At 46.2% G+C, this 22,528-nt stretch overlaps 4 protein-coding genes across 16 annotated transcripts; 2 read left to right on the top strand and 2 right to left on the bottom strand.

The window, feature by feature from the left end:
* Nucleotides 1–5,393: 5,393 nt before the first annotated feature.
* LOC147991316 (uncharacterized) lies at nt 5,394–7,795 on the top strand. The gene is made up of 2 exons (XM_087542971.1): nt 5,394–7,646; nt 7,742–7,795. Exons 1-2 carry the CDS (start codon nt 5,394–5,396, stop codon nt 7,793–7,795), a joined length of 2,307 nt encoding a protein of 768 aa, XP_087399097.1.
* A 2,279-nt stretch (nt 7,796–10,074) lies between these two features.
* Nucleotides 10,075–11,365, bottom strand: LOC125520363 (uncharacterized). The gene is made up of 5 exons (XM_087538623.1): nt 11,241–11,365; nt 10,846–11,161; nt 10,665–10,766; nt 10,425–10,589; nt 10,075–10,335 (listed from the first exon to the last, which is right to left on the bottom strand). The coding sequence occupies exons 1-5, from the start codon at nt 11,363–11,365 to the stop codon at nt 10,075–10,077; spliced, it is 969 nt and encodes a 322-aa protein (XP_087394749.1).
* Nucleotides 11,366–13,730: 2,365 nt separating this feature from the next.
* On the top strand, nt 13,731–16,027 carry LOC125513254 (uncharacterized). 13 transcript variants are annotated; one of them, XM_048678330.2, is made up of 6 exons: nt 13,731–13,847; nt 14,199–14,297; nt 14,547–14,637; nt 14,859–14,932; nt 15,026–15,100; nt 15,637–16,027. In XM_048678330.2, exons 1-5 carry the CDS (start codon nt 13,805–13,807, stop codon nt 15,079–15,081), a joined length of 363 nt encoding a protein of 120 aa, XP_048534287.2. In that variant the 5' UTR covers nt 13,731–13,804; the 3' UTR covers nt 15,082–15,100; nt 15,637–16,027. The 13 variants fall into 13 exon arrangements, 3 of the variants coding, with proteins under 3 accessions (XP_048534287.2, XP_087378134.1, XP_048534281.2); XR_007285831.2 differs by having other exon boundaries at nt 13,732–13,847; nt 14,547–14,576; XM_048678324.2 differs by having other exon boundaries at nt 13,794–13,884.
* Nucleotides 16,028–21,038: 5,011 nt separating this feature from the next.
* Nucleotides 21,039–22,089, bottom strand: LOC125534049 (uncharacterized). Its single transcript, XM_048697355.2, has one exon. It carries the CDS (start codon nt 22,027–22,029, stop codon nt 21,349–21,351), a length of 681 nt encoding a protein of 226 aa, XP_048553312.2. The 5' UTR covers nt 22,030–22,089; the 3' UTR covers nt 21,039–21,348.
* Nucleotides 22,090–22,528: the final 439 nt, after the last annotated feature.

Genomic DNA, 22,528 nt, shown 5'->3' with positions numbered 1-22,528 from the left:
TAGCACAACGTGGTTGATGTAGTCGTACGTCTTCACGGCCCGACCGATCAAGCACCGAAACTACGGCACCTCCGAGTTCTAGCACACGTTCAGCTCGATGACGATCCCCGGACTCCGATCCAGCAAAGTGTCGGGGAAGAGTTCCGTCAGCATGACGGCGTGGTGACGATCTTGATGTACTACGGTCGCAGGGCTTCGCCTCAGCACCGCTACAATATTATCGAGGACTATGGTGGAAGGGGGCAACGCACACGGCTAAGAATATGATCACGTGGATTAACTTGTGTGTCTAGGGGTGCCCCCTGCCTCCGTATATAAAGGATCAAAGGGGGGGTGCGGCCGGCCAGGAGAGGGTGCGCCAGGAGGTGTCCTACTCCCTCCGGGAGTAGGATCCCCCCCTTTCCTAGTTGGAATAGGATTCGGAAGGGGGGAAAGAGGAGAGAGAGAAGGAAGGGGGGGCGCCTCCCCCTCTCCTTGTCCTATTCGGACTAGGGGGGGAGGGGCGCGCGGCCCAGCCCTGGCCACCTCTCCTCTCTTCCACTAAGGCCCACTAAGGCCCATATACCTCCCGGGGGGTTCCGGTAACCTCCCGGTACTCCGGTAAAATCCCGATTTCACCCGGAACACTTCCGATATCCAAATATAGGCTTCCAATATATCAATCTTTATATCTCGACCATTTCGAGACTCCTCGTCATGTCCCCGATCCCATCCAGGACTCCGAACTCCTTCGGTACATCAAAACTCATAAACTCATAATATAACTGTCATCGAAACCTTAAGCGTGCGGACCCTACGGGTTCGAGAACAATGTAGACATGACCGAGACATGTCTCCGGTCAATAACCAATAGCGGAACCTGGATGCTCATATTGGCTCCTACATATTCTACGAAGATCTTTTATCGGTCAGACCGCATAACAACATACGTTGTTCCCTTTGTCATCGGTATGTTACTTGCCCGAGATTCGATCGTCGGTATCTCAATACCTAGTTCAATCTCGTTACCGGCAAGTCTCTTTACTCGTTCCGTAATACATCATCTCACAACTAACTCATTAGTTGCAATGCTTGCAAGGCTTATGTGATGTGTATTACTGAGAGGGCCCAGAGATACCTCTCCGACAATCGGAGTGACAAATCCTAATCTCGAAATACGCCAACCCAACATGTACCTTTGGAGACACCTGTAGAGCACCTTTATAATCACCCAGTTACGTTGTGACGTTTGGTAGCACACAAAGTGTTCCTTCGGTAAACGGGAGTTGCATAATCTCATAGTCATAGGAACATCTATAAGTCATGAAGAAAGCAATAACAACATACTAAACAATCGGGTGCTAAGCTAATGGAATGGGTCATGTCAATCAGATCATTCACCTAATGATGTGATCCCGTTAATCAAATAACAACTCTTTGTCCATGGTTAGGAAACATAACCATCTTTGATTAACGAGCTAGTCTAGTAGAGGCATACTAGTGACACTCTGTTTGTCTATGTATTCACACAGGTATTATGTTTCTGGTTAATACAATTCTAGCATGAATAATAAACATTTATCATGATATAAGGAAATAAATAATAACTTTATTATTGCCTCTAGGGCATATTTCCTTCAACACATGCCCAAAATTTCAGTGGAGGCCCAAGTGAAGGGGGCACATTTGATTTGCTATCTGAACGCCCAACTAGTAAAAAGTTGGGCTTCAAAGCTAGAAAAATAGAAATTGACTGGGGGCCGAGGCCTACTTGACCCAATGTGGGTCTGCCCCAGTCAACACGAACGCCATGAGAGTCACGGACAACCACGCCCTTGCCACCATGACTTTGTCTACGCATAAACGTTCCATCCTGATTTAACTTCAGAATTTATTTTATGTTATATTCAACAAATTGAATTTTGCACGCCTGCGCTCTTAACTAAGATGTGCATGTTATTTTCAAATATTCAAAATTTCTTTGTTTCTATATTAAATTTCTGATGGTCAACTTGTGTCGGATTAAATATTTTGTGCTCCATATGTTTAATCTCACATACATAAGCCTCTGAAACATACCAAGATGTTGCCTGGAGGGGAATGTGAATAGGGTTTTTTTTACAGATTTGAATTTATCCTAATGCGGAATAAACTAGCTAGGTGGCTACTTTTCAAGCACAATTTTTAAATACACTAATTACGTGGACCAAAAACTTAAGCTAAACAAGATGTGCACAACAAAGATACATGCAAGCACATGTATGCTGGACAAACTTACACAAGATAAGGAAACAGAGGATAATAGGAAGATATTGAAATGAATGATAGGAGCTAATAATTCACACCAAGAACAATTTAAATCAATAGTAGCAAGTATGAGTTACACAAAGTGAAGGGGGGCATGAGACAACCAATGTTTTACTCAAGTTCAAGTAGTCACTCGTACTCTAGTCTCCCTGGAGAGGCGCAAGATCATAAAGGCCCTCAAAGACCGACCGTCTAGCTAGCCTTGTTCTCCGAGGCCCCACTAAAATAAGTATGAGCACACCTTCACTATGAGTAGCCTCTTCCTCCACTCCAAATATGTCAAGCTCAATAACCACTTCACAATCCCCACAAAGGGGAAACTGGGACCTCTTCACAAACTCCACAAAGGGGTTACCAAGGCAATAATCGCCAAACTATCTAGGAGGCGGTGGCCTCCAAGAGTAACAAGCTCAGGGGTTCTCACTCGAATAAATCAACGCGTAGAGCTCAAACCAATGGAACAAATGCAAATCAAAGAGCAAAATAATGCTCAAATCCCTCTCTCACGGATCTCAGCCAAAGATAATTATACTAGAGAGGGATGAGAGGAGAGGAATAATGGAGGAGGTTAACAGATGACTCCTAGATTCATGGAGTACTCTTCCTTTAAATGGATTAGGGTTTTGAGGCTTGCGGGACGAGGATGAAGCTTAAGATTACAGGGAAATATAATATCCAAAAGACCTTTTCACTGGGAAAAGGCCCCTTAAATAAGGGGCAACCAAATCTACTGGTTAGGGGCTTCGAGGCCCTCCAGAGGTTTCGAAATCAACTTCCATGTAAGTTACATGTTTTTCTACATATTTGTTTCCACATCAATACTATTGAAACTAACAAAGTGAACAAAAAATTGTTACCAGAGTATAGTTGTACATGTGAAAAGAACAAATTTGCATACTTTAATTATTTTAGTTGAAGATGTTTTATGCATGCACGGTTACTAGTGTGTTGCACATAGAAGATTCTACAGTGACCCTATGGAATCGACCTTGGGTGCCGGATTCATATTCGTCGTAAGATTTAATTCCTTGGTCATTAAGGTGAGTTGGCAGACAATGTCCAATTCTACAAGATCAATGAAGGAGAGTTCTAGTCACCTCTTTGCACTCATACCTTCATCCTATGATTCATATTAGACCTAGGGGATGCACAATCGATTCACGTGAGTATGAAAATTTAGATAAAATGGACAACCTAGAAATGGGTTCATTCGCCGCATGGGGTTGCTAATTTAAACATTGATGGCGATGTATCAAGTGGAGGCGATACTTGTGTTTCGTGGTCGTAATGGCAACTATCTTGGATCTTTGGTTGTGGTGTTTCCATCGCTAACTAAAATGATGACCTTGGAGCTTTAGCATGTTGTGAGGTGCTTGTTTTGGCGCAATACCGGTGACTTATCCATCCATCGAGTGCGAAGTGCTCTGGATTGTCTCACGATCGTTAGCTACATTAAAGAGAACTCAGTTGGATTCAATACTATTAGTATTGGCGAGATCAAGGTAGATCTGCTAGAGTTTCGGGAAGTCTCTTGTGTCCATGAAGAAAAGGGCTCAAATTATGAAGCACATAATCTAGCTCACTATGCTCATTCTTTGGGGTGGGTCTCCCTCTTTGGCTTCTCAAGCCTCATGATGTAATTTCTATTCCTTTGAACATTTACATTTTGCAATAGAAATAAAGTGAGTGAATTGTTGTACCAAAAGCAGAAAGAAATGAATGGAAAATTATTTGAACCAGTAATGGCTATAGTTACATCCATATCTATAATACCTAAATAGTTTATCCCCACTATCCTATTTCTCTTGACATGCAGCCTGTCCACATCAGCAAGCCAGCCACATCATCATTTGACTACTGGCTTACAGGAGGGACCGACCATGAGTTCACCAGCGTAAAAAATGGCCACATCAGCGTTCAGTTACCGGTTGGGAGGATGGACCATCGGCCCATCAGCGCCACACACGGACGTCATTCTCCCTCGAGTCAGCCCACCCACCTGCTCTCTCTCTCTCTCTCAGTTGTGAACCCACCGTGTCTCAAAAAAAAGTTGTGAACCCACCAAGATTATTTCTCCTGAAAAAGGGACCAGTCTTTCCTGTATTCATCTTTCCCCCGATTATTCCCCACGTCGGCGGTCAGATCCAGAGGCCCTCACGACGTTGATCTGTCTGAGCCCCGCTCGCTCCAGCGGCCTTCCCACGATGGCGGTCAGAGCCAGAGGACCTCCCTCATGGCATTCCTCTGCTCCATGCCATTCTGCGTCGGCGGCCGCCATGGACAGATCGGACATTCGGACACGACGCGTCCCCAGTTCCAGCGGGATCGGGAAGGACGAGGATGGCGATCTAGGCAAATTTGACTATTTTGACCTGTGGACGAAATCAATTCACAAAATGAACTGCCCGTGAAACTATTTCACAGCACTGACCCTTTTGTGTAGCGCCCGCCACGCAGGCGCCACACCCTACGGTGCAGCGCCTAGCTCGGGGGCGTTGCACCTCAGTCCACCGTGGCAGTCCTTGGGGCCGCACCCAGCAGTGCAGCGCCTCCTAGCTAGGCGCCACACATTTAATGTGCAGCGCCTAGCGTTCGGGCGCTGCACTGTGACTTATCCAGCGGCTGGGCCCCCCTCCCCCACTCCCCCCACCCCACACACCCCAACCCGAGCTTTGCCCCCTCTCCCACTCTCTCCCCCTCTCAAATCCTCTCCCAAAACTTGCAAATTTGAAGAATTTGTCCGTGGATTTCGAAGTCATACCCTCCCTCAAGGTAATCTTCTCCGATCCCTTGTTTTGATCCAAGTAATGCTAGTTTGGGAAACCCTAGTTTTGTTTGGATCTAGAGATTTGCATGGAGATGTGAGATCTTTGTTTGCCAATTTCCTATGACTAGGCTTTGTTAGTATGTTAGGGTTATTCTTATGGGTGTTCTTATGTTGGTGCTAGGGTTATGGTTAGGGTTATTGTTAGGGTTATGGTTAGGGTTAGGGTTATGGTTAGGGTTAGGGTTAGGGTTGTTGTTTGATATATATATATTAGGGTTTGTATTCCGTGTTAATCCTTAAATTAGTACTCATGGAAGCAATGTTACGATGTGTTGTTTGAATGCTTATAGGGATGGGAAGAACATGTGTGTTTGTTCATCATGGGGACAAAGACGCCTTCTTGAAAGGCAATATTGAACCGGATCCGGATGAGCTAGATATGTTGTTTGATAGTAGTCCTAGCTATGCGGAGCTCTTGCAACAAGTGAGGAAAGATTTGAATTGGATGGACCCTAGTGATATCGTTGAGTTGGAGGGAAGGCATAATGTAGGTTTTGGAATGCACATCCGTTGGAAGACAATGCGTATCAACTCGGAGCAATGTTGGGTTGCATACAAGGAAACGGTGGCCGATTCACTTGACAAGGCTCTTGAGTTATTTGCAACGAAGAAGGTTGATTCAAATTTGCATTTGGACTTGAACCGGAAACCCTCCCCTTTGGTTGCTAGTAGCCCCCCACCCTTGAAGCGAGATGAAATTGTTGAACCTCTTTTGACCCAAGAAGTGAGGCCAACATTGAGCCCGTTTACAAACAACCAAGATGAAGCTTTGCAAGAGGACAATGATGAGTATGCAGACGATGACAATGAAGTTGATCTCCATGACAACAATGTGGGTGATCTTGACAAATATCATTTGCAAGAGACAATGGACCATTCCATCCCTTTTTCCCGTGCATATGCATCGGATTCGGATGACGAAGGTCCCGATGAACAAGTTGATGAGGAGGGGTTCACGGTGAAGGAGGCCGAAGCTTTCGAGAAGGTATTCGGTCGGGATCACAAGACACCATTGTTCAAGGATGTTAGTCTCGCGGATGAAGCCGTTGTAGATGGTGGCAAATCTATATCTCTTGGGGTTAGGCCAAGCTCTCACCGTGATTTGGGAGACGACAAGAACCGGATTGGTAAAGGGTGTAAGTTCGAAACCTTCTTGGAATTGAAGATGTGGCTCGACAACTACTCGGTTACGCATTATCGTCCACACAAGGTGGTGCATTCGGACGTCAATGTGCGCTACACGGTTGCATGTGCATGTGAAGATGAAATATGTCCGTGGATTGTGCGTGCAAGACCATGGAAAGGAGGTCCCGCTTGGCACGTAGTGAGTTGTGTGCCAACTCACATGTGCCGAGGCAAAAGGGTGGATGGCAAGATTGTGTCCCAAGACCACAGACAACTCACGTCTGAGTTCATCGCTTACAGGCTCTCCAACTCAATATCCACACTTCCAATAATGAGCGTCCAACATGTCATTGACCTTGTGAAAGCCATCTTTCATTACAAGGTGAAGTACGGCAAGGCATGGAAGGCGAAGCAAGCCGCATTTAAGATGTTGTATGGTACTTGGGAGGAAGCATACAACCGAATCCCTAGGTTGTTGTTAGCCATGGCCGCCACAAACCCGGGCATGGTTCATGTTGTCGAGCCTCATGGGCACCAAACAACGGTTTATGAAGGAAAGAAAGTCCGAGTATTTGGCCGTGCATTTTGGGCGTTCGAGCAATGCGTGAGGGCTTTCGAATACTGTAGGCCGGTCATCTCCATTGATGGCACGTTCTTGACCGGACAATACAAGGGCACCTTGTTGGTTGCGATAGCAAGTGATGCCAATAACCGGGTGTTGCCATTGGCATTTGCTTTGGTTGAGGCGGAGAACAATGACAACTGGGAGTGGTTTATGCGTCTTTTGAGGACGAAGGTGTTACCCGCTCAAAGGAAAATTTGTGTCATATCGGATCGGCATGCAGGAATTCTTAACGCAGTGGAGATTGACATTCCCGGGCATGCTCCGTTGCACCATCGATGGTGCATGAGGCACTTTTGTTCGAACTTCTATAGGGCATGTGGCCTTAAGGAGTTGGCCGATGATCTTCAAGATTGTTGTCTTGCTTTCTCCGAGAAGCGGTTCGCCACTTTGTTGAACAAATTTCTCGCACACAAAAAACTTAATCACGGGGGTCAAGACTTTATGAATAGGCACATTCCCCACCGGAACAAGTGGGCACGTGCTTTTGATGAAGATGGCCGAAGATACGGTCAAATGACAAGCAATATGGCCGAATGCTTCAATAGGGTGCTCAAAGGTGCACGTGGATTACCTGTGACGGCAATAGTTCAATACACATTTGACAAGATGAATGCGTACTTTCTGAAGTACTCAATGAAAACTGATGCACAGATAGCGGGTGAGAACCCGCGCAAGTACAAGTACAAGTTCCCACCCAAGGTTGATGAATGGTTAGAATTTCAATCACGAAAGGCGGACTCAGAAGAAGCTATATTATATGACAACGAAGAGTGGAAGTATGAAGTGAAAGAGCCAGGAGGAACCACAAACGATGGCCGGCAACATGGAGGTCGGGCTTTCAAGGTGTCGTTAACACAATGTGATTGCTCTTGCGGGAGGCCATTGTTGCTTCATCTCCCATGCTTACATTTGTATACCGCCGGTCGCGTTAGAAATGTGGACATCAATCACCCACGCACCGTGAGGGAGTTGGAGTTCTCAATCATGACGGTCAAGAAAACATGGGCTCCCCGCTTTCACCCATACTTTGACCAATCACAATGGCCGGAGTACCATGGAGTTCAACTATGGCCGGATCCGGAGTTGAAGGTTGTTAAACGTGGTAGACGTAAAACAAAGCGTTTTAGAGGCGACATGGACGGATGGGGCCATGGTGGCCGCCGCGAAGCGGGAAACGATCAATTCCAAGAGCCTCGTGAGAGCTCCCGTTGTGGGGAATGCAAAGGTCATGGCCACAACAAAAGAAAATGTACGAAACCAAGGAAAAGGTCCAAGAAAAATGATGCAAGCACTAGCCAACAAGGAGCTACATAAGGGAGCCAACCAAGTGGTAGCCAACAAGTGCCAAGCCAACCAAGAGGTAGCCAACAAGTGCGAAGGCAACAACGTGGTAGCCAACAAGTGCCAAGGCAACCAAGTGGGAGCCAACCTAGTGGTAGCCAACAAGTGCCAAGGCAACCAAGTGGGAGCCAACCTAGTGGTAGCCAACAAGTGCCAAGGCAACCAAGTGGGAAACAACCTAGTGGTATCCAACAAGTGCCTAGCCAACCAAGTGGTAGCCAACAAGTGCCAAGCCAACCAAGTGTTAGTCAAAGAGGATCTAGGCAACAAAGAGGTCGGCAACTAGGACTTACAAGAGGCCGTGGTGGTGGTAGTCTAGGCCGTGGTGGTGGTAGAGCTCGTGGTGGTGGTGTTGGCCGTGGTGATGGTCTTGGCCTTGGTGATGGACTTGGCCGTGGTGATGGACAAGGGCAAGGTCGTTATAGAGGAATGTTTGGATACCTCGATGGACCATTTCCGTATGTTGCTCATTAACTATAATGTTTCAAATGTTCTTGTTTTCCATATGTTATTTTTTTTTCATATGTTCCATTTGTTTTTATTGTCTTTACTAACCATTATGTTTCACTCATTGTAGGTATGGCGGCTTCCCAACCCAACAAACTAACAATGAAGGAGGATGGCAAAGATGAGATGGCGCGATGGTGGGAGAAGGCTGCGAAGAAGCTTAGAGAGGAGGATGCAGCCAAGCTAAAGAAGAAAAAGGAAGAGGAGCTTGAGGAGAAGAGGAAGGAAGAAGAGAGAGGTCAAATGCGATGCGCGCTAGGGAGCAAGAATTGGTGAGGAAATGTGAGGAGGCACAGAAGAAGCGTCAAAAGGATTTTGAAGAAGGAACCATGAAGCTTTGGGCAATTGCAGCTGAAAAAAAGAGAGGGAGGAAAAGATATTCATGGAGAGGGTGGTTAAGGAGGCCCACCTCATAAGGAAAAGGGAGGAGGAAGAGGAAGAATAGAAGAAGAAGAAGAAGGGAAAGGGGCCTTGCTCTACGCAATAGAGCTATGTCATCTTCAACTTGCTTGTGGACGATAATCGTGTTATCCTCTAAACTATGCTCTTCGATTTGGTTGTGAACTACTATGTGTCATGAACTACTATCTCTCCTCTTCGATTTGGTTGTGATCTACTATGTGTCATGAAGTACTATGTATTATGAATTAGTATGTGTCGTGAAGTACTATGTGTCGTGAAGTACTATGTGTCGTGAACTACTATGTGCCACAGTTCTTTGCTTGCTATGTGTCGTGAGCTACTATCTCTCCTCATCGGAATATGTGTGCGTGTGCCAAAAATTTGCTAAGTACAGGTGCAACGCCAGTGTGACGCCTAGAGCCGAGGCGTTGCACACATGGACTGAGCTAACCAGAGAGCAAACACTCTGGTTGCAAGCTACAGCCACTGCAGTGCCTAGCACCGAGGCGCCACACTGTACAGTGCAACACCCCGTAGCTAGGTGTTGCACTGTAGAGTGTGGCGCCTCGGTGCTAGGCACTGCATGGGATGTAGCTTGCAAACAGAATCATTATCAGGTAGAGATGAGGAAGGGAGAGGGGGACTTGGTGCACCCAGAGGGTGATTGTCATGGTTCAGAGTTCAATGTGGTTGAGTAGGGAGTTGAGGTCACCCTCGAGGATCCAGACCAGTTCAAACATGTCGAGACTGCCAATGTGAATGATCAAGATGAGAGCTTTAATGGTGAAGCTAATGAAGATCAAGTTCAACATTATTAAGACAACAAGTGCAACATAGAGGACCAAGTTCAACATTGCTAAGACGTCAACTCCAAGTTCAACATAACTAAGACATACAAAGAGGATCAAGTTCAACATAGAGCTACCACAAATAAAGGACTATGGCTGGTTCCTAAGAAGAGCTAGTTCCTTGAGCGCTTTTTGGCTAACTTCTTGACCTTCCTAGGAAGAGGAACACGCTCCCGCTCTGTCTCGGGTTCCTCCACGTCATCGACATCGTCATCCAAATAGTCATCCAAAGCCGCCATCCGCGAGGTGCCGACCGTCCTTTTGCCTCTTTCGGTGAAGTCTTCAGGTGTGTACTTGTTGATTCCCTTTCTAGGCTTTAGCATGTATGCAGACCTAACCTGGTACGCCCCCAAGGTCATATCATCATCAGCAACCTATGCATCAACAAAAGATATGGAAAGACCATGTGTGAGGATATAGTTAGCAATGCATCAACAATTGGATATATATGCTCATGCCATACCTCTTGGGTGACCACACCCACATCCTCATCCTCCAAATGATCACCATGGCTCTGGCCCGAAGCGGGATCTGATGGTGTCGCCGACCTAGACCGTTCTGGTGATACATACTCGGGGTCACGACAACCAAAAAGGTTTGATAGCCGCCTTAACTTTTGGCCCTGGCGCTGCAACATGTACAAGTGAATGAGACATCGAACGTAGAAACACATGTTAAGTGCTAGTTTGAAGGAGATGTGAACCTTGATGAATGCTCGAAGTGCACCTTCTCCATCGCTTTTGCCAGCCGGGGTTGTTTCAAGAATAGTCTCGGTCTCATCAGCTGCTTTCTTGATCTGGGCACGCTATGAACAGAAATGGTATTAACGTGTTAGGCAAGCGAAGATGTGAATAGTGTGAATGAAAAGCAAAGAGGGAAAATACCACAAAGTTCATCATTGGAGCTGAAGGGATCACTGAGTTGCCTTTCCTGACTAATGCGTTGTACTGGTGTTGGGCTACCTCATCAAAAACAGTGGGTTCTTCCAAAATCTCCTCAGCATACGCCGGCTTGCATACCTCCACACGGGTACTTGCAAGAAACCATGTGAGATAGTTGTTGAACGCTACAGGGCAGTGCTCACGAAGCTGGACTCCTTTTCCAGCCCTAGCTTGCTCCACACTAAGCGCAAACTGTACGACATACTTTCTGTGATGCTTGGCCCAATCCTTAATCTTCCGCTGCCTTTTCCTATCCAACCTGCAAGTTAGAAACATAATATTAGTAGCATCGAAACCGCCGAGAAGCTGCTAAGTACTCAAGGTTAATTATATCTTACGCGTGTAGCAACTTGTCCGTGTCCTCCCACTCCGGCGGATGTGCCTGGAACAAACCAAACTGACGGCGCACTCGATGTGGGAGGTGAAGGTCAACCGCCCAGTTGCATATGAGTGGGCACCGCATACGCCAGAGATCCCTATCCCTAGTGCACATCGGATTCAGCCTGAACTCTAAAGGGTTACCAAAACTATCTTCCTGTTCCATACGGCTCCCATATCACCTGCAAAATGGGATAGAATGCAAAATTGATATCGAGTTGCAATAGAAGCATCATAATCACTTATGCCATGTCAATTCACCTGCTCAGGCGTGATCGCATCAAGCTCACTCTGGTACAACTTGTACATGACCGAGGGATCATCTGTCGTCTCATTTATCACATCCCACTTGTAAGCCCAAGTGGGTAGCCGTAGTAGGTCGCCTTTGTCGTCCCAATCATCGTACTTCACCTTCTTCGGACGTCCAACCGGCAAACGCTCCCAGCTCCATATGGAAAGTGCGAGCAAACAACCACCAATACCTCCAGATGACCTACAACAGGCTTCGTCCAACTGCACATAAAAGAGAACATGGTTCAATTAAGAGCAAGATCGCATTCATAATGTAGCAATGAAGTGAAAAAGAAACAACTTCATACCTGTCTATACAAGTAAGCCAGTGTCGCCGAACCCCAACTCCATTTGCTATCGAAGACGGTCAACGCCTTCAGCCACATCCATGGAGCATTTTTGCCTGTGCCATCAGCAAACATAGTCCTGGATATCACATACCACATGTAGACACGAGCATATATCTTGACCGTGTCCTCATCAGCTTCCGGTGGGCAAGTACCAAAGTGCTCAGTAATCCACGTGAAAGTAGCACCGGCTGCGACTCTTTCCTTCTTCTTGTTTTCTGCTGCTGGTTCCGGAGGCTCCGGAGGAACCATACCGATAAGGGCATGCATCTGCGCGCGCCACCCATCGGAGTCGGTGCTCATACATAGAGGATTCCCATCGATAGGAAGACCGGTGATCATAGCAATATCCTGGAGCGTCACTGTCATCTCCCCGGTCCGTAGATGGAAACTATGTGTCTCCGGCCGCCAATGATCAATAAGCGCGGTGAGTGCTGGAGCATTGTTGGGTGGCGTCGACCGTCTGACCATATGAATGAAAGGGAGAAGTCCTGTCTCCCTTACATACGGTGTGTATCGCTCATCATAGCGCATCCACCCAAGGGTTACCCCGTGAGAACGAAGCTTCAAAGGTGCAAGCGCCTACAAACAAACAATTCATAACATTACATATGGGGCATTTGTATTTGAAATAAATACGAAATTCATAAAACAGGCCACTTTCATTATTACCCGCTGCTCCAACGCCATAGCGTACGATCGGTGTTGTTTGTCCCAGTGATCATCGAGAAGCCAAACCATCCTAACAATTTTGAAAGAAAGCTTTCTTGTCAACAGGATTATCTTTTCAATACAAATAAACTAAAGTACGCCTACTAGATGCAAAATACAAAGCATATGTATCCAAACCATTCTTGCCAATACAAATGTAATTTCAATAAACTAAACTAAGCCTACCTCATGCAAGATTCAATACAAATATCTTTTCCATATAAATAAAATGTCAACCTATGTATCCAAACTATATAAATAACATGTCAACCTATGTATCCAAACCACATTCTAGTCTAACAAGGGTTCCCCAAATCTAATACATGCAAGATTCAAACAAAAATTCTCTAAATCTAATACACACAAGATTCAAACAAGGGTTCCTCAAATCTCCGAAATAGCATACATTCTATGGATAGAAAGAAGGGGATCGGAGAAAAGTACCTTCTAGGACGGATTGGTGAAGGAATCCACGGGCCAAATCGTCAGATTTGAAGATTTTTTAAGAGGGGATTGAGAGGGGGAGAGGAGGAAGCCGCCGGCCGCCTGTTCTGTAACTCCTCTGAAACGAATGGGTGGGGTGGGGGGGGGGCAGCGGGCGGCTGGCATCTAAGTCACAGTGCAGCGCCTGCGGGTCGGGCGCTGCACATTACGGTGCAGCGCCTAGCTCTGAGGCGCTGCACTGCCGGGTGCGGGCCCAGGGGCTGCCACGGTGGACTGAGGTGCAACGCCCCTGAGCTAGGCGCTGCACCGTAGGGTGTGGCGCCTGCGTGGCGGGCGCTACACAAAAAGGGTCAGTGCTGTGAAATAGTTTCACGGGCAGTTCATTTTGTGAATTGATTTCGTCCACAGGTCAAAATAGTTAAAATTGCCGGCGATCTACGGAGTACAGCTGAAGCTCATGTTCTCCTGTTGTTCTTCACTCTTTTTTTCCCCTTTGCTCACACGAGCCGTACATAGCCCGTTGCTTCAACTGCTGTGCAGCCCAATGCTTGAAATGGCCCACACTGTTTATCTTCTCCGTTTCCATAACTACCTCCTAAAAAGAAAAAAAATCTGCTGCAGGTAATTGATGGTCGACGCTCCGCTTCCTCTCCCCACGATGTCCACAAGAAACTGACGGGTTCCCTTTTAAAGTTGCTGCCCCACTCATTTTATTCCCATCGTCCTCCCATATGGATGGATGTCTGCCATACGACGCTCATACTGCTGCCAGTGGTCAGCAACTCTCTCCTCTCTCCTAGCCATTCCCTATGTCAGTCATCTTGGTTATTCTTCCTCTCTCCTAGCCATTCCCTATGTCAGTCATCTTGGTTATTGCGCCTCAGGTTTATGGGTCCTATTGGCACATAATGTCCCCATCCATCACTAATTCTGAATTTTTGTGTGTTTCGTTGATATGTACATATAATTTTGGTTGATTGAATACATAGCTTTCAATTTTTGTTCTTTCTCTATTCCGGATGTTTGATTGATATGCTCATTTGTTTGATTGAATACACAACCTTGCATTTTAATTCTTTCCCTATTCCAATTCTGAATTTAATTTTTGCTTGATTCAATATGTAGCCTTCCATTTAAATCCTTCGGGTTTCTTCTCGGCTGCCTTGGGATCGAGCTGCTGTTTTCTTACTGAAGATTACTCCCCACACACTCTCCAATATGAAGGTAGATGCAAGTTACAGTTTCTGAGTAATTTTATTACGGTATACACATGGGAAGATTACTATTTAGTTTCTGACTATATGCGTTTCTGAGCGTTTGTGGGAAGATTACTATTCAGTTTGTGGCTACATGCAAATTTATGTTTCAGTTTCTGAGTTTTTGTGGGAATATTACTATTCAGTTTCTAACCATATGCAAATTCATGTTTCATACTGGAACCTTTTTCTAATTTATATTTTCTTACTGATGAAGAGTACTTCCCAGGCACGCTCCAATCTGAAGGTATATGCAAATTCAAATGTTTTATGGCGAAGCATGTTGGCTCGCTTCCTTTTTTATTGAGGTTCCACAATAGTTCTTCTACACTTCCCTCTGTGTAATTGTTCCATGTAGATTTTAGGTAAAGAACACAAACTATGGATGCATTAATCGATTATTCTCGAGTTTCTTTTGTTTGGTCGACAAAGAATCACTGAAACTTAATAGTGTGCTGGAGATTACGAATAGATAGAAATTGTGAAGATAAACTTTTCATGCTACTTTTCCCATTTTATTTGCTTTTAGGCACAGTGAAGAGTTTCCTGGTGTCACAAGCTTACTCCAAATATCACATATACAAGTGTGTAAAGACTATCTAGGTACACAGCAAGATCCAAAAAAATCAATTAAGGTCTATCGATTGATCTAATTTTCCTTAATACATTGCGTTTGTGCAAAACCTGATTTTACAGCACATGCTCATCGGTGCTTCCGTCGGACTGCGCATCATGAGGTCGAAGCCTCCTGATCGAGGTGCATGCTTCAAGGTACAGCCTCCGCGCGCTCTCTCATAGCAATCTCGATGGAGTCAATCTCTCTTCCCGACCTTCCTCAGTTGCTATTTTTTTCTATCTCAATTTCATTTGCTCATAATTGCTACCTCCTCTCTTCTCCTCATGTCAACCGGTCCCGTTTAATCCCGTTTAAAGTCCACTTATGGTATGATAGTTTAAAAAGGTTTTTTGTTTGTTTGAGGAAAATAAACTATCAAGCTAGCAAAAACTAACTAAACGGGATTGTGGACGCCATTTATCTGCCACTTACATCCATACTCTCTTCCTGACCTTCCTCAGTTGCTATTTCTTCTATCTCAATTTCATTAGCTCATAATTGCTACCTCGCCTTCAAATGTACTGGTTCTTAGTTATGGTTGACCCTTTTGTACAACAAATTATATTGGATTCATTGCAGCAATCACAGGTAGACCCACGCATAAACATGTGTCGGTTAATTTAGTTCTAATTTAAACTCTAATGACCCCTTATTATTATTTTTTGAATCTCAATCTTATACTGGCTAGCAGATAAATCAACCTTGCGGTCATGGTGATGTTGAAGTCTCCCTTCATCTCCATCTGATGCATCACACAGCTGGCTCTACGGTTATTATGATGTTTTCTGTTTCTCCATCTCGCTGCCAGCTTGCAACCTAAGCTTTACATAATGCAGAAGCATGCATAGTTGCGCATCAGAGAAGGCAAAAATAATAATAATCAGAGGTGCCTAGGTATACTATCATGAAAGACAACCCAAAATAAATAGCAGTATGTTGCACAAAATTGTTCCGCTGAGAAGACTAAAAAGTGAGTCTCTTGATTTATAGGTGACCCTTTTATTATAGAAAATCAGATTATGTGTAAACCCATGTTTTATATAATTTTTCAATGGAATGCACAACAATAGTTTCTACTATTATGCTATCATTGTTTTAGGTTCTACAAATGGATGAGATGTCTCTATTAGCTCTACTTCACGTTTTTCTCCTGATCACCTTGATGATAAGCTCTGAAGGTAAGGAGTTAAAGAAAAAATTCAGATACACACATTGTCTGGCTTTTCGTCACATTTTCTCAAGATACTTTAAATAATATTTCCTTAAAAAATTTCTATGTCATTTTCATATACAATGTTTTCTTAAAATCTCATGTTTTTAAACATCAAATATTATTTAGCCATTCCCGCAGCAACGCGCGGGGTATCATCTAGTTTTTATAGATTACAACCTACGGGCTGGCATGACCTCAACTTATTGGAATTCACGAGGGCTCACGGTTGGAATAAGTGGGGGAGAGATGAATGATTGGAGGACACATAATCCCGTAGCTCCTATTCATAACATGTTGTCGTAGGTTTGGAAATTTTGAGAATCATTAAGAGAAGGGGTGGTTGCGAGTTGCAACAACACAGAGGATGGGTTGAAGGCGGTTGTGTCCTAGGTATCCGAGGAAAAAGATTAGGCAAAGCCCATGTCCCCACTATCGACAGTGACTTAAGGTTGGGGGAGGCAACACACCACACCGCCCCTCCATGTTCTCCCTATTGCGTAGCCAACTCACCTTTGCTTCGGTATAAGATGATCGAGGTCTCAGGCAAGACTGACTAGGGCGGGAGAAATTGGAGGGGAAAGCATGATTCTATCAGAATAGAGCGCCCGCAAAAATGTCTAGGACGTGATGTTCACATTATGTCGGTCTAATTAACAACGAAGTTTCCAGGTTGGCCTTCAAAGTAGCGACCATAGAGTTGTCATTTGGTCGGCCACATCGAGTAATCTAGCACGGAGAAACTGGCCTAAGGGCATGCACTAGGATGCCGAGTGATCTGGAACATTCAACAAGAAGATCAGACGGTCCAGAGTATTGGATCATTTGAGAGCTCCTAGCTATATCAATTTTATTGTTTCTTATATGAAGAGCGAAGGAGTGGTAGGAACATGTCACGATGGAAATGGATGGCATTACTCATTAGGAGACTGGTCCGACCCATAATTTCGAGGTCGACGGACCTTTTGGGTTAGCTAGATAAAAAAATTTGGGCAAGGGAAATCAGACACCATTAACCCATTAGGACAAGCAGGTCGATCCAAATCTAGTTTCTCGAGGTTGCAGTCCGGCGTTATAATGCACATGCCTTTGCAAGGTTGTTACCCTTGTGCTTATATGATTTTTTTTCTAACTATTGACCCAAGACTGCTTTTGTTTCAGAGTTACAAATGTGCTACCATATGATGCAAACGATTCATGGTAGATATAGAAATGTAGCTGCCTTTGTTCCTTTTTTCTTTGAACAAATAAATTCTAAATATCATAACTTACTAAAATTCCCTATAACTAAATGATTCTAGTTTAAATAATGTTGTTGTGTAAATGCTCTTTCTTGTGCAATCTAGTATTAAGATGGGTCTGATCATATTGCCAATAAAACATGAGGCCACTCGATATTGGACCATTGGGTTGGCTCCATCTCCCTGAACAGAACAGAGGGGCCAACAGGGACTAGGTCTAGGCCAGAGCAGCCCGACCCATTCCCATCCCGAGGTAGGTTGGACGTGGCTTTGGAGGAGAATGGCAGGAGCTCCTATGTGGTGCCTTAAGCGCCACTTGGAGGAGCCAGCGCTCACATGCCCCCATGTAGAAGACGAGCGCTTGATCACTTGACCCCCCCCCCCCCCCCCACCCACATCGCTCGATCACATTTTGACCGATCGCATTTGATCATCGACTTTTAAAAAACCAAAATAAGTCTAAGTCACGAAAAATAAAAAAAGTTCATGGATTTTGGAAAAGAGTTAACAAACTTCACAAAAGTTCACGAAGTTGAAAAATGTCATCAAATTTTAAAAAGTTCATCGTATTTGGAAAAAGAATCATTGATTTTGAAGAAAGTTGATTGAATTTTAGAAAAAGTTCATCAATTTTATAAACCATCAATTTTAAAAAAATCATGCATTAAAGAAAAGAAAAAAGAAAAAAAATAAAACGTAGAAAACCCAAATGAAAACGCAGAGAAAAGGTGAGCAGAACAGACAATGGGCCAGCCCGCTACTAGACCCAGTGTACATGCCTATAACGGGTGCCACGGGCGCCGTATAGGAAATGCCGAGAGTGCCCCTGGGATCACAACACGGATCGTTGCATAAAACTGAGGTCGTGACCAGCAAGTTGCATTCAGCACAACAAGAATGTCTGAGACAGTGCACGTGCTGGGGGAGAGGATTTGCTGGACGCGGACATGATGATTCCTCTGATCAGTTTGTGTTCTTGATTCCGTGCTTGGATACATTTTTCTAGCAAGAATCAACTTGCACTCGATCTTCAAAAATAAACTACTCCAACACTGTTAACGTGTCGGCTTTGGTGGTACCGTACTCATCATGACTACAGAGGAAGTGGTTAGGGCATCTTTCCTTCAAACCTCCCGCATCCGTTCGGATTGTAGAAATTATTCAACACAAGTCTGTATCGGTCCGTCGGACAGTCCAGACGCGTTTTCCCTTATAAGCCGGAGACAACCGGGGGGGGGGGGGGGGGGGGACCCTCTCCCTCGCGCGTTTTCGTCCGGTGCGAGCTACCCACATCCATACTGTTGTAAAGCGTGCCGCTGCATATTGAAGACGGCTCAACGTGGATGTGATCTCTCACTGGCTCCGCCATTGAAGCGACACCCCGGCCGAGGGTGCCGTCCGCGACGCGTCTTCGATGTCCGCACCTGTTCAATACCAGAGATGCCCTGTCCGTCCGTATGCCGCCATTAAACAGACTCGCCGGCCGAGAAACCTACTCCAGCGCCGCACATTGATGCACCTGGATGCCTGGCCTCACCGGAATCCGCTATTTAAAGGTGGCCACACCCGGCTAACTCCACTCCACAACACTAGCCGCTCCCCATCATCCACCCTTGTACTACATCCGCCATGACTGCGGGCGGCGAAGTTTTGTAGGAGAGACTTTTCCACTGAGATGAAGCACGTGGTGTCCGCCCTTGCCGCTGCCTGACCGAGCCGCCGTACCAAGAGGATCAAGTCCGGCATGCCGGACAACATGCCCGAGGTCTTCAACGAAGAGGACGACCCTCATGTGCACGTCGGCTTCACCATGAAGCAGGCACATGCGCACTACAACGGCGCCATGGCGGAGGTGCGGCCTGGGCCGACACCTTTGTCGGTGTTCCAGCATGCACAGGAGGAACAACGGTAGAACCTGTTCCTTCTCGAGCAGCACCGACTGGAGGAGGGCCAGATTGACGGCGAGGAGGCCTTGGCGGCCATGGCCGCAGCGAACCCCAACTTCGCCGCGGAGCAGCGTGCCATCTTTGATGCCGTCCGCGCTCAAGCCGCCGCTCGCTAGGAAGCGGCCGCCGCGGAGGCGCAACTGCATGCGATCGCGGGGGAGAAGAACGCCATCTGTGCCGCCGACGAACTATCAGGCAGCCTGGTGGGACGACGACAACACCGACGCTACCATTTCCATCGTGGACCTCACGTCCACCGGGGACAGGCAGGTCGCGGACTCCTTCGAGGATGAGTAGGCCACGGGAGGCGGGGCCTTATGTCCAATGTGGGCCGGTCCGTCTCCCGTGTTCTACTCTTCCTCACCGGAGACCGCACCTGCACTTAATCGGTCTTATTGCTGGTGGTAATGAAGACGGCGGATGGAGGATGACAAGGGCTCGGAAGCCGGCCGCCGCCGGTGTGTAGGATAGGTATAGGGTCGGGTCGTTTTTTCTCTAAATGTTCGAAATCAAGTGAATCCGTCATGTTTGTATGAAATCCAGCGTGTTTGCATGAATTCCATCCGGTCCGTTGAAAAGAGTTTAAAATGTATGTGAAAAGCGTTAGATGGCGACCTTCCGAATCCGTGTCTGTGGACTGGTCTCCCTATCCGCGAACGAATGCGGGAGGAAATTTACGTGTTGCCGTTGAAGATGCCCTTAGAGCATGAGGTCTGCATTCTTCGCTCCCCGCTCCCCAGTGGTCAAGTTTTTTTCCTTTTATTTATTTAAAGAAACATAGTACACCGACACTCATAACACGCACGCACACTCATTTCTATAAACATATGTACGCACATTATCCTTATCTTTGAGAGACCTTAATTAACTGGCAGATCTTGAGATTGAGGAAGCCGTCCATACATCTCCTAGTCGACAAGCACACCTTACCACTGAAAGAGTAGAATCGAAGAGCCTAGAATAAATTCAAGAAATACACGAACACACGTGCCTAGTTTAGCTCTCGAACTCGGGTGAGCTTGTTCCATCACAAGGAACCCGAAAGTTAGCAGGTGTGGGGGCATGCACCTACCAGCCGTGTCGGATTGCCTCGCGATATGCAAAGCCGTCGGATTCCGCACGATGGGACACCATGTTTAACATCTTAGTTTTTGAAACTTATGACTTTGTCATTCAATCGTACCAAGTTTTATGAGTTAAAAGTTATCGAAGTTTTAAAAACTCAACAAGATGTAATAGTTATCGAAGTTTGAAAAACTCAACAAGATGTAATCAAATTAGAATTTATTTGAAAGCCCTCATCACAAGAAACACAAAAATGCAAACAAAACTTAATTTGGACTCCTACGTACCATAAATTCTCTCCCACAGTAAACTTACCATCTAAGCTAGGCTTAGTCCGCCTGAGTGGTCAAATTCTACTTTTTAGATCTGAAATCTCGGTTTATTGGTACAACGAGTTAGCCTAAGACCTCTTCCATTGTAGTATCATAAGCAAGTATCATGTGATGTCTTGTAACTATTAAAATGATGTGACATTGTAATTGAACTGCAATTGAAGATGAGACTTGGGGGTTTCGTAACATAGAGAAATAGAAGGTCTAAGAACAAAGACAATGGATTGCAATTTGGTCAAATTTCCCTTGACTCGGATCCAACAATCACAGGTTACTATGTTGTATCTTGGTAGCAAAACTGAATACTAAATCAAATTCATTAGATGCTATGCATCTTTCAAATCAATAATTAGGGAAAGATAATGTAACAACACCAACTACAAACGGACACATTCCATCGCAAAACAAAATGCAATGGTCACTACCACAAGCTACGACTCACACGTTAAAAATAAATATAGAACAACTAAACCAAAGCAACAATTTTTGATTATTGAACGCATGCATGCACTTCGTCGAGATCATGCATGCATGCGTGGACGTGACCTCTCGTGTCTCCTTTTCTTTGTGGGAGATCATACGCGCGCGAACTCAATAGTATCGCCGGGATTAGTTAGGGCACATGAAGCCGGTCGGGACGCCCTTGCCGCAGAAGTTGAGGATGAGGCTGAGGTGGATGGGAAGGTTGATGTGGATGCCTAGCACGTCGGCCTTGATGGCGGTGCAGAGGCAGATGGCGGCGTCCAGGTCGACGAGCCCGTTGAGCAGCGGGCAGCACCGGTCGTTCAACGGAGGCACGCCCACCTTCGCCTTGATCAGATCCAGCACATTGGCGCACACGTGCAGCTTCAGCGCGTCCGTCGGGCACTTGCCGTACCACCCGCTCGTCCCGCCGCCGCCTCCTCCTCCATACCCGCCACCGCCGCCACCGCCACCACCGCCGCCGCCACTTCCACCACCACCGCTCCCGCCGCCGATGATCCCGCCACCAGGGCCCCCGCCGATGATGCCACCACCTGGACCGCCGCCAATGATCCCACCACCGCTACTTCCTCCACCGCTTCCGCCTCCATATCCGCCGCCGCCGCCTCCATGGCCTCCGCCGCCCCCGCCTCCATGCCCTCCTCCGCCGCTGCCACCTCCACCGCCACCACCTCTCCCGCCGCCGCTGCTCCCGTGGCCACCATTGTTGCCCGAGTCGCCGCAGCTTGGGCAGGCACTGGTCACTGCAAACAAGAGGAGGTTAAGGGCAAGGAAGAGGCCACATGAAGCCGATACCTTGGACGCCATATTGGTCACGAGCAGTAGTAGGTCAAGCACCTAGCTAGCTACTGCGAGTGTGTGAGTCTGGCTATTAGGTCTTGGCGTTATATAGAGGTCGCCACGAGAGACAATGGTGGTATTCTTCGGGAGATGGGCGGAATGGGACAGGAGTCCGTGATAGGATGGCACATGCGTGGATCCACGATAGGGCAGGCCTGTTTCAACCCGTGGGCTAGGTGCACTGGTTTGGTTTCTGCTTGAACCTTGGCAGGCACTGCGTGCACATCGTGGGTGACAGCGGTGAAATTTTGGAGGTTTACTCGTTTTTAATTAAGATGGGTAATAGCTCCTTGGTCCGTAAAAAATACTTTGGTCTTGTTTGGATTCATGGATTAAAGTTAGTTTGAATTAGTTTGGACTCAACTAACCAAAAATATTCAAACAGAAGGGTTAGTTTGGGTTAGATGCATCTAACTCATTCAAAAAATCTAACCCATCCAAGAGGTACTTATTTAGGTTAGTTCTT

This window comes from Triticum urartu, chromosome 1A (assembly GCF_056163025.1).
Source record: "Triticum urartu cultivar PI428250 chromosome 1A, HENAU_Tu73, whole genome shotgun sequence".
NCBI classification, from domain to species: domain Eukaryota; kingdom Viridiplantae; phylum Streptophyta; class Magnoliopsida; order Poales; family Poaceae; genus Triticum; species Triticum urartu.
Note: the sequence above shows the minus strand (reverse complement) of the source record. Positions and strands in the feature narration are given on the sequence as shown.

What these genes read in the sequence shown, in the direction of transcription:
- LOC125534049 (XM_048697355.2), bottom strand. Translation starts at nt 22,029, where the DNA reads ATGGCGTCCAAGGTATCGGCTTCATGTGGCCTCTTCCTTGCCCTTAAC.
- LOC147991316 (XM_087542971.1), top strand. Translation starts at nt 5,394, where the DNA reads ATGCTTATAGGGATGGGAAGAACATGTGTGTTTGTTCATCATGGGGAC. An exon ending in ACGAAGAGTGGAAGTATGAA is followed by an intron (nt 7,647 to 7,741) that starts GTGAAAGAGCCA and finishes CTCTTGCGGGAG; the next exon opens with GCCATTGTTGCTTCATCTCC.
- LOC125513254 (XM_048678324.2), top strand. Translation starts at nt 13,809, where the DNA reads ATGGATGTCTGCCATACGACGCTCATACTGCTGCCAGTGGTCAGCAAC. An exon ending in CTCTCCTAGCCATTCCCTAT is followed by an intron (nt 13,885 to 14,198) that starts GTCAGTCATCTT and finishes TTCAATATGTAG; the next exon opens with CCTTCCATTTAAATCCTTCG. An exon ending in ACACACTCTCCAATATGAAG is followed by an intron (nt 14,298 to 14,546) that starts GTAGATGCAAGT and finishes TTACTGATGAAG; the next exon opens with AGTACTTCCCAGGCACGCTC.
- LOC125520363 (XM_087538623.1), bottom strand. Translation starts at nt 11,365, where the DNA reads ATGCGGTGCCCACTCATATGCAACTGGGCGGTTGACCTTCACCTCCCA. An exon ending in CTCCAATGATGAACTTTGTG is followed by an intron (nt 10,767 to 10,845) that starts GTATTTTCCCTC and finishes TTCTGTTCATAG; the next exon opens with CGTGCCCAGATCAAGAAAGC. An exon ending in CACTTCGAGCATTCATCAAG is followed by an intron (nt 10,590 to 10,664) that starts GTTCACATCTCC and finishes TACATGTTGCAG; the next exon opens with CGCCAGGGCCAAAAGTTAAG.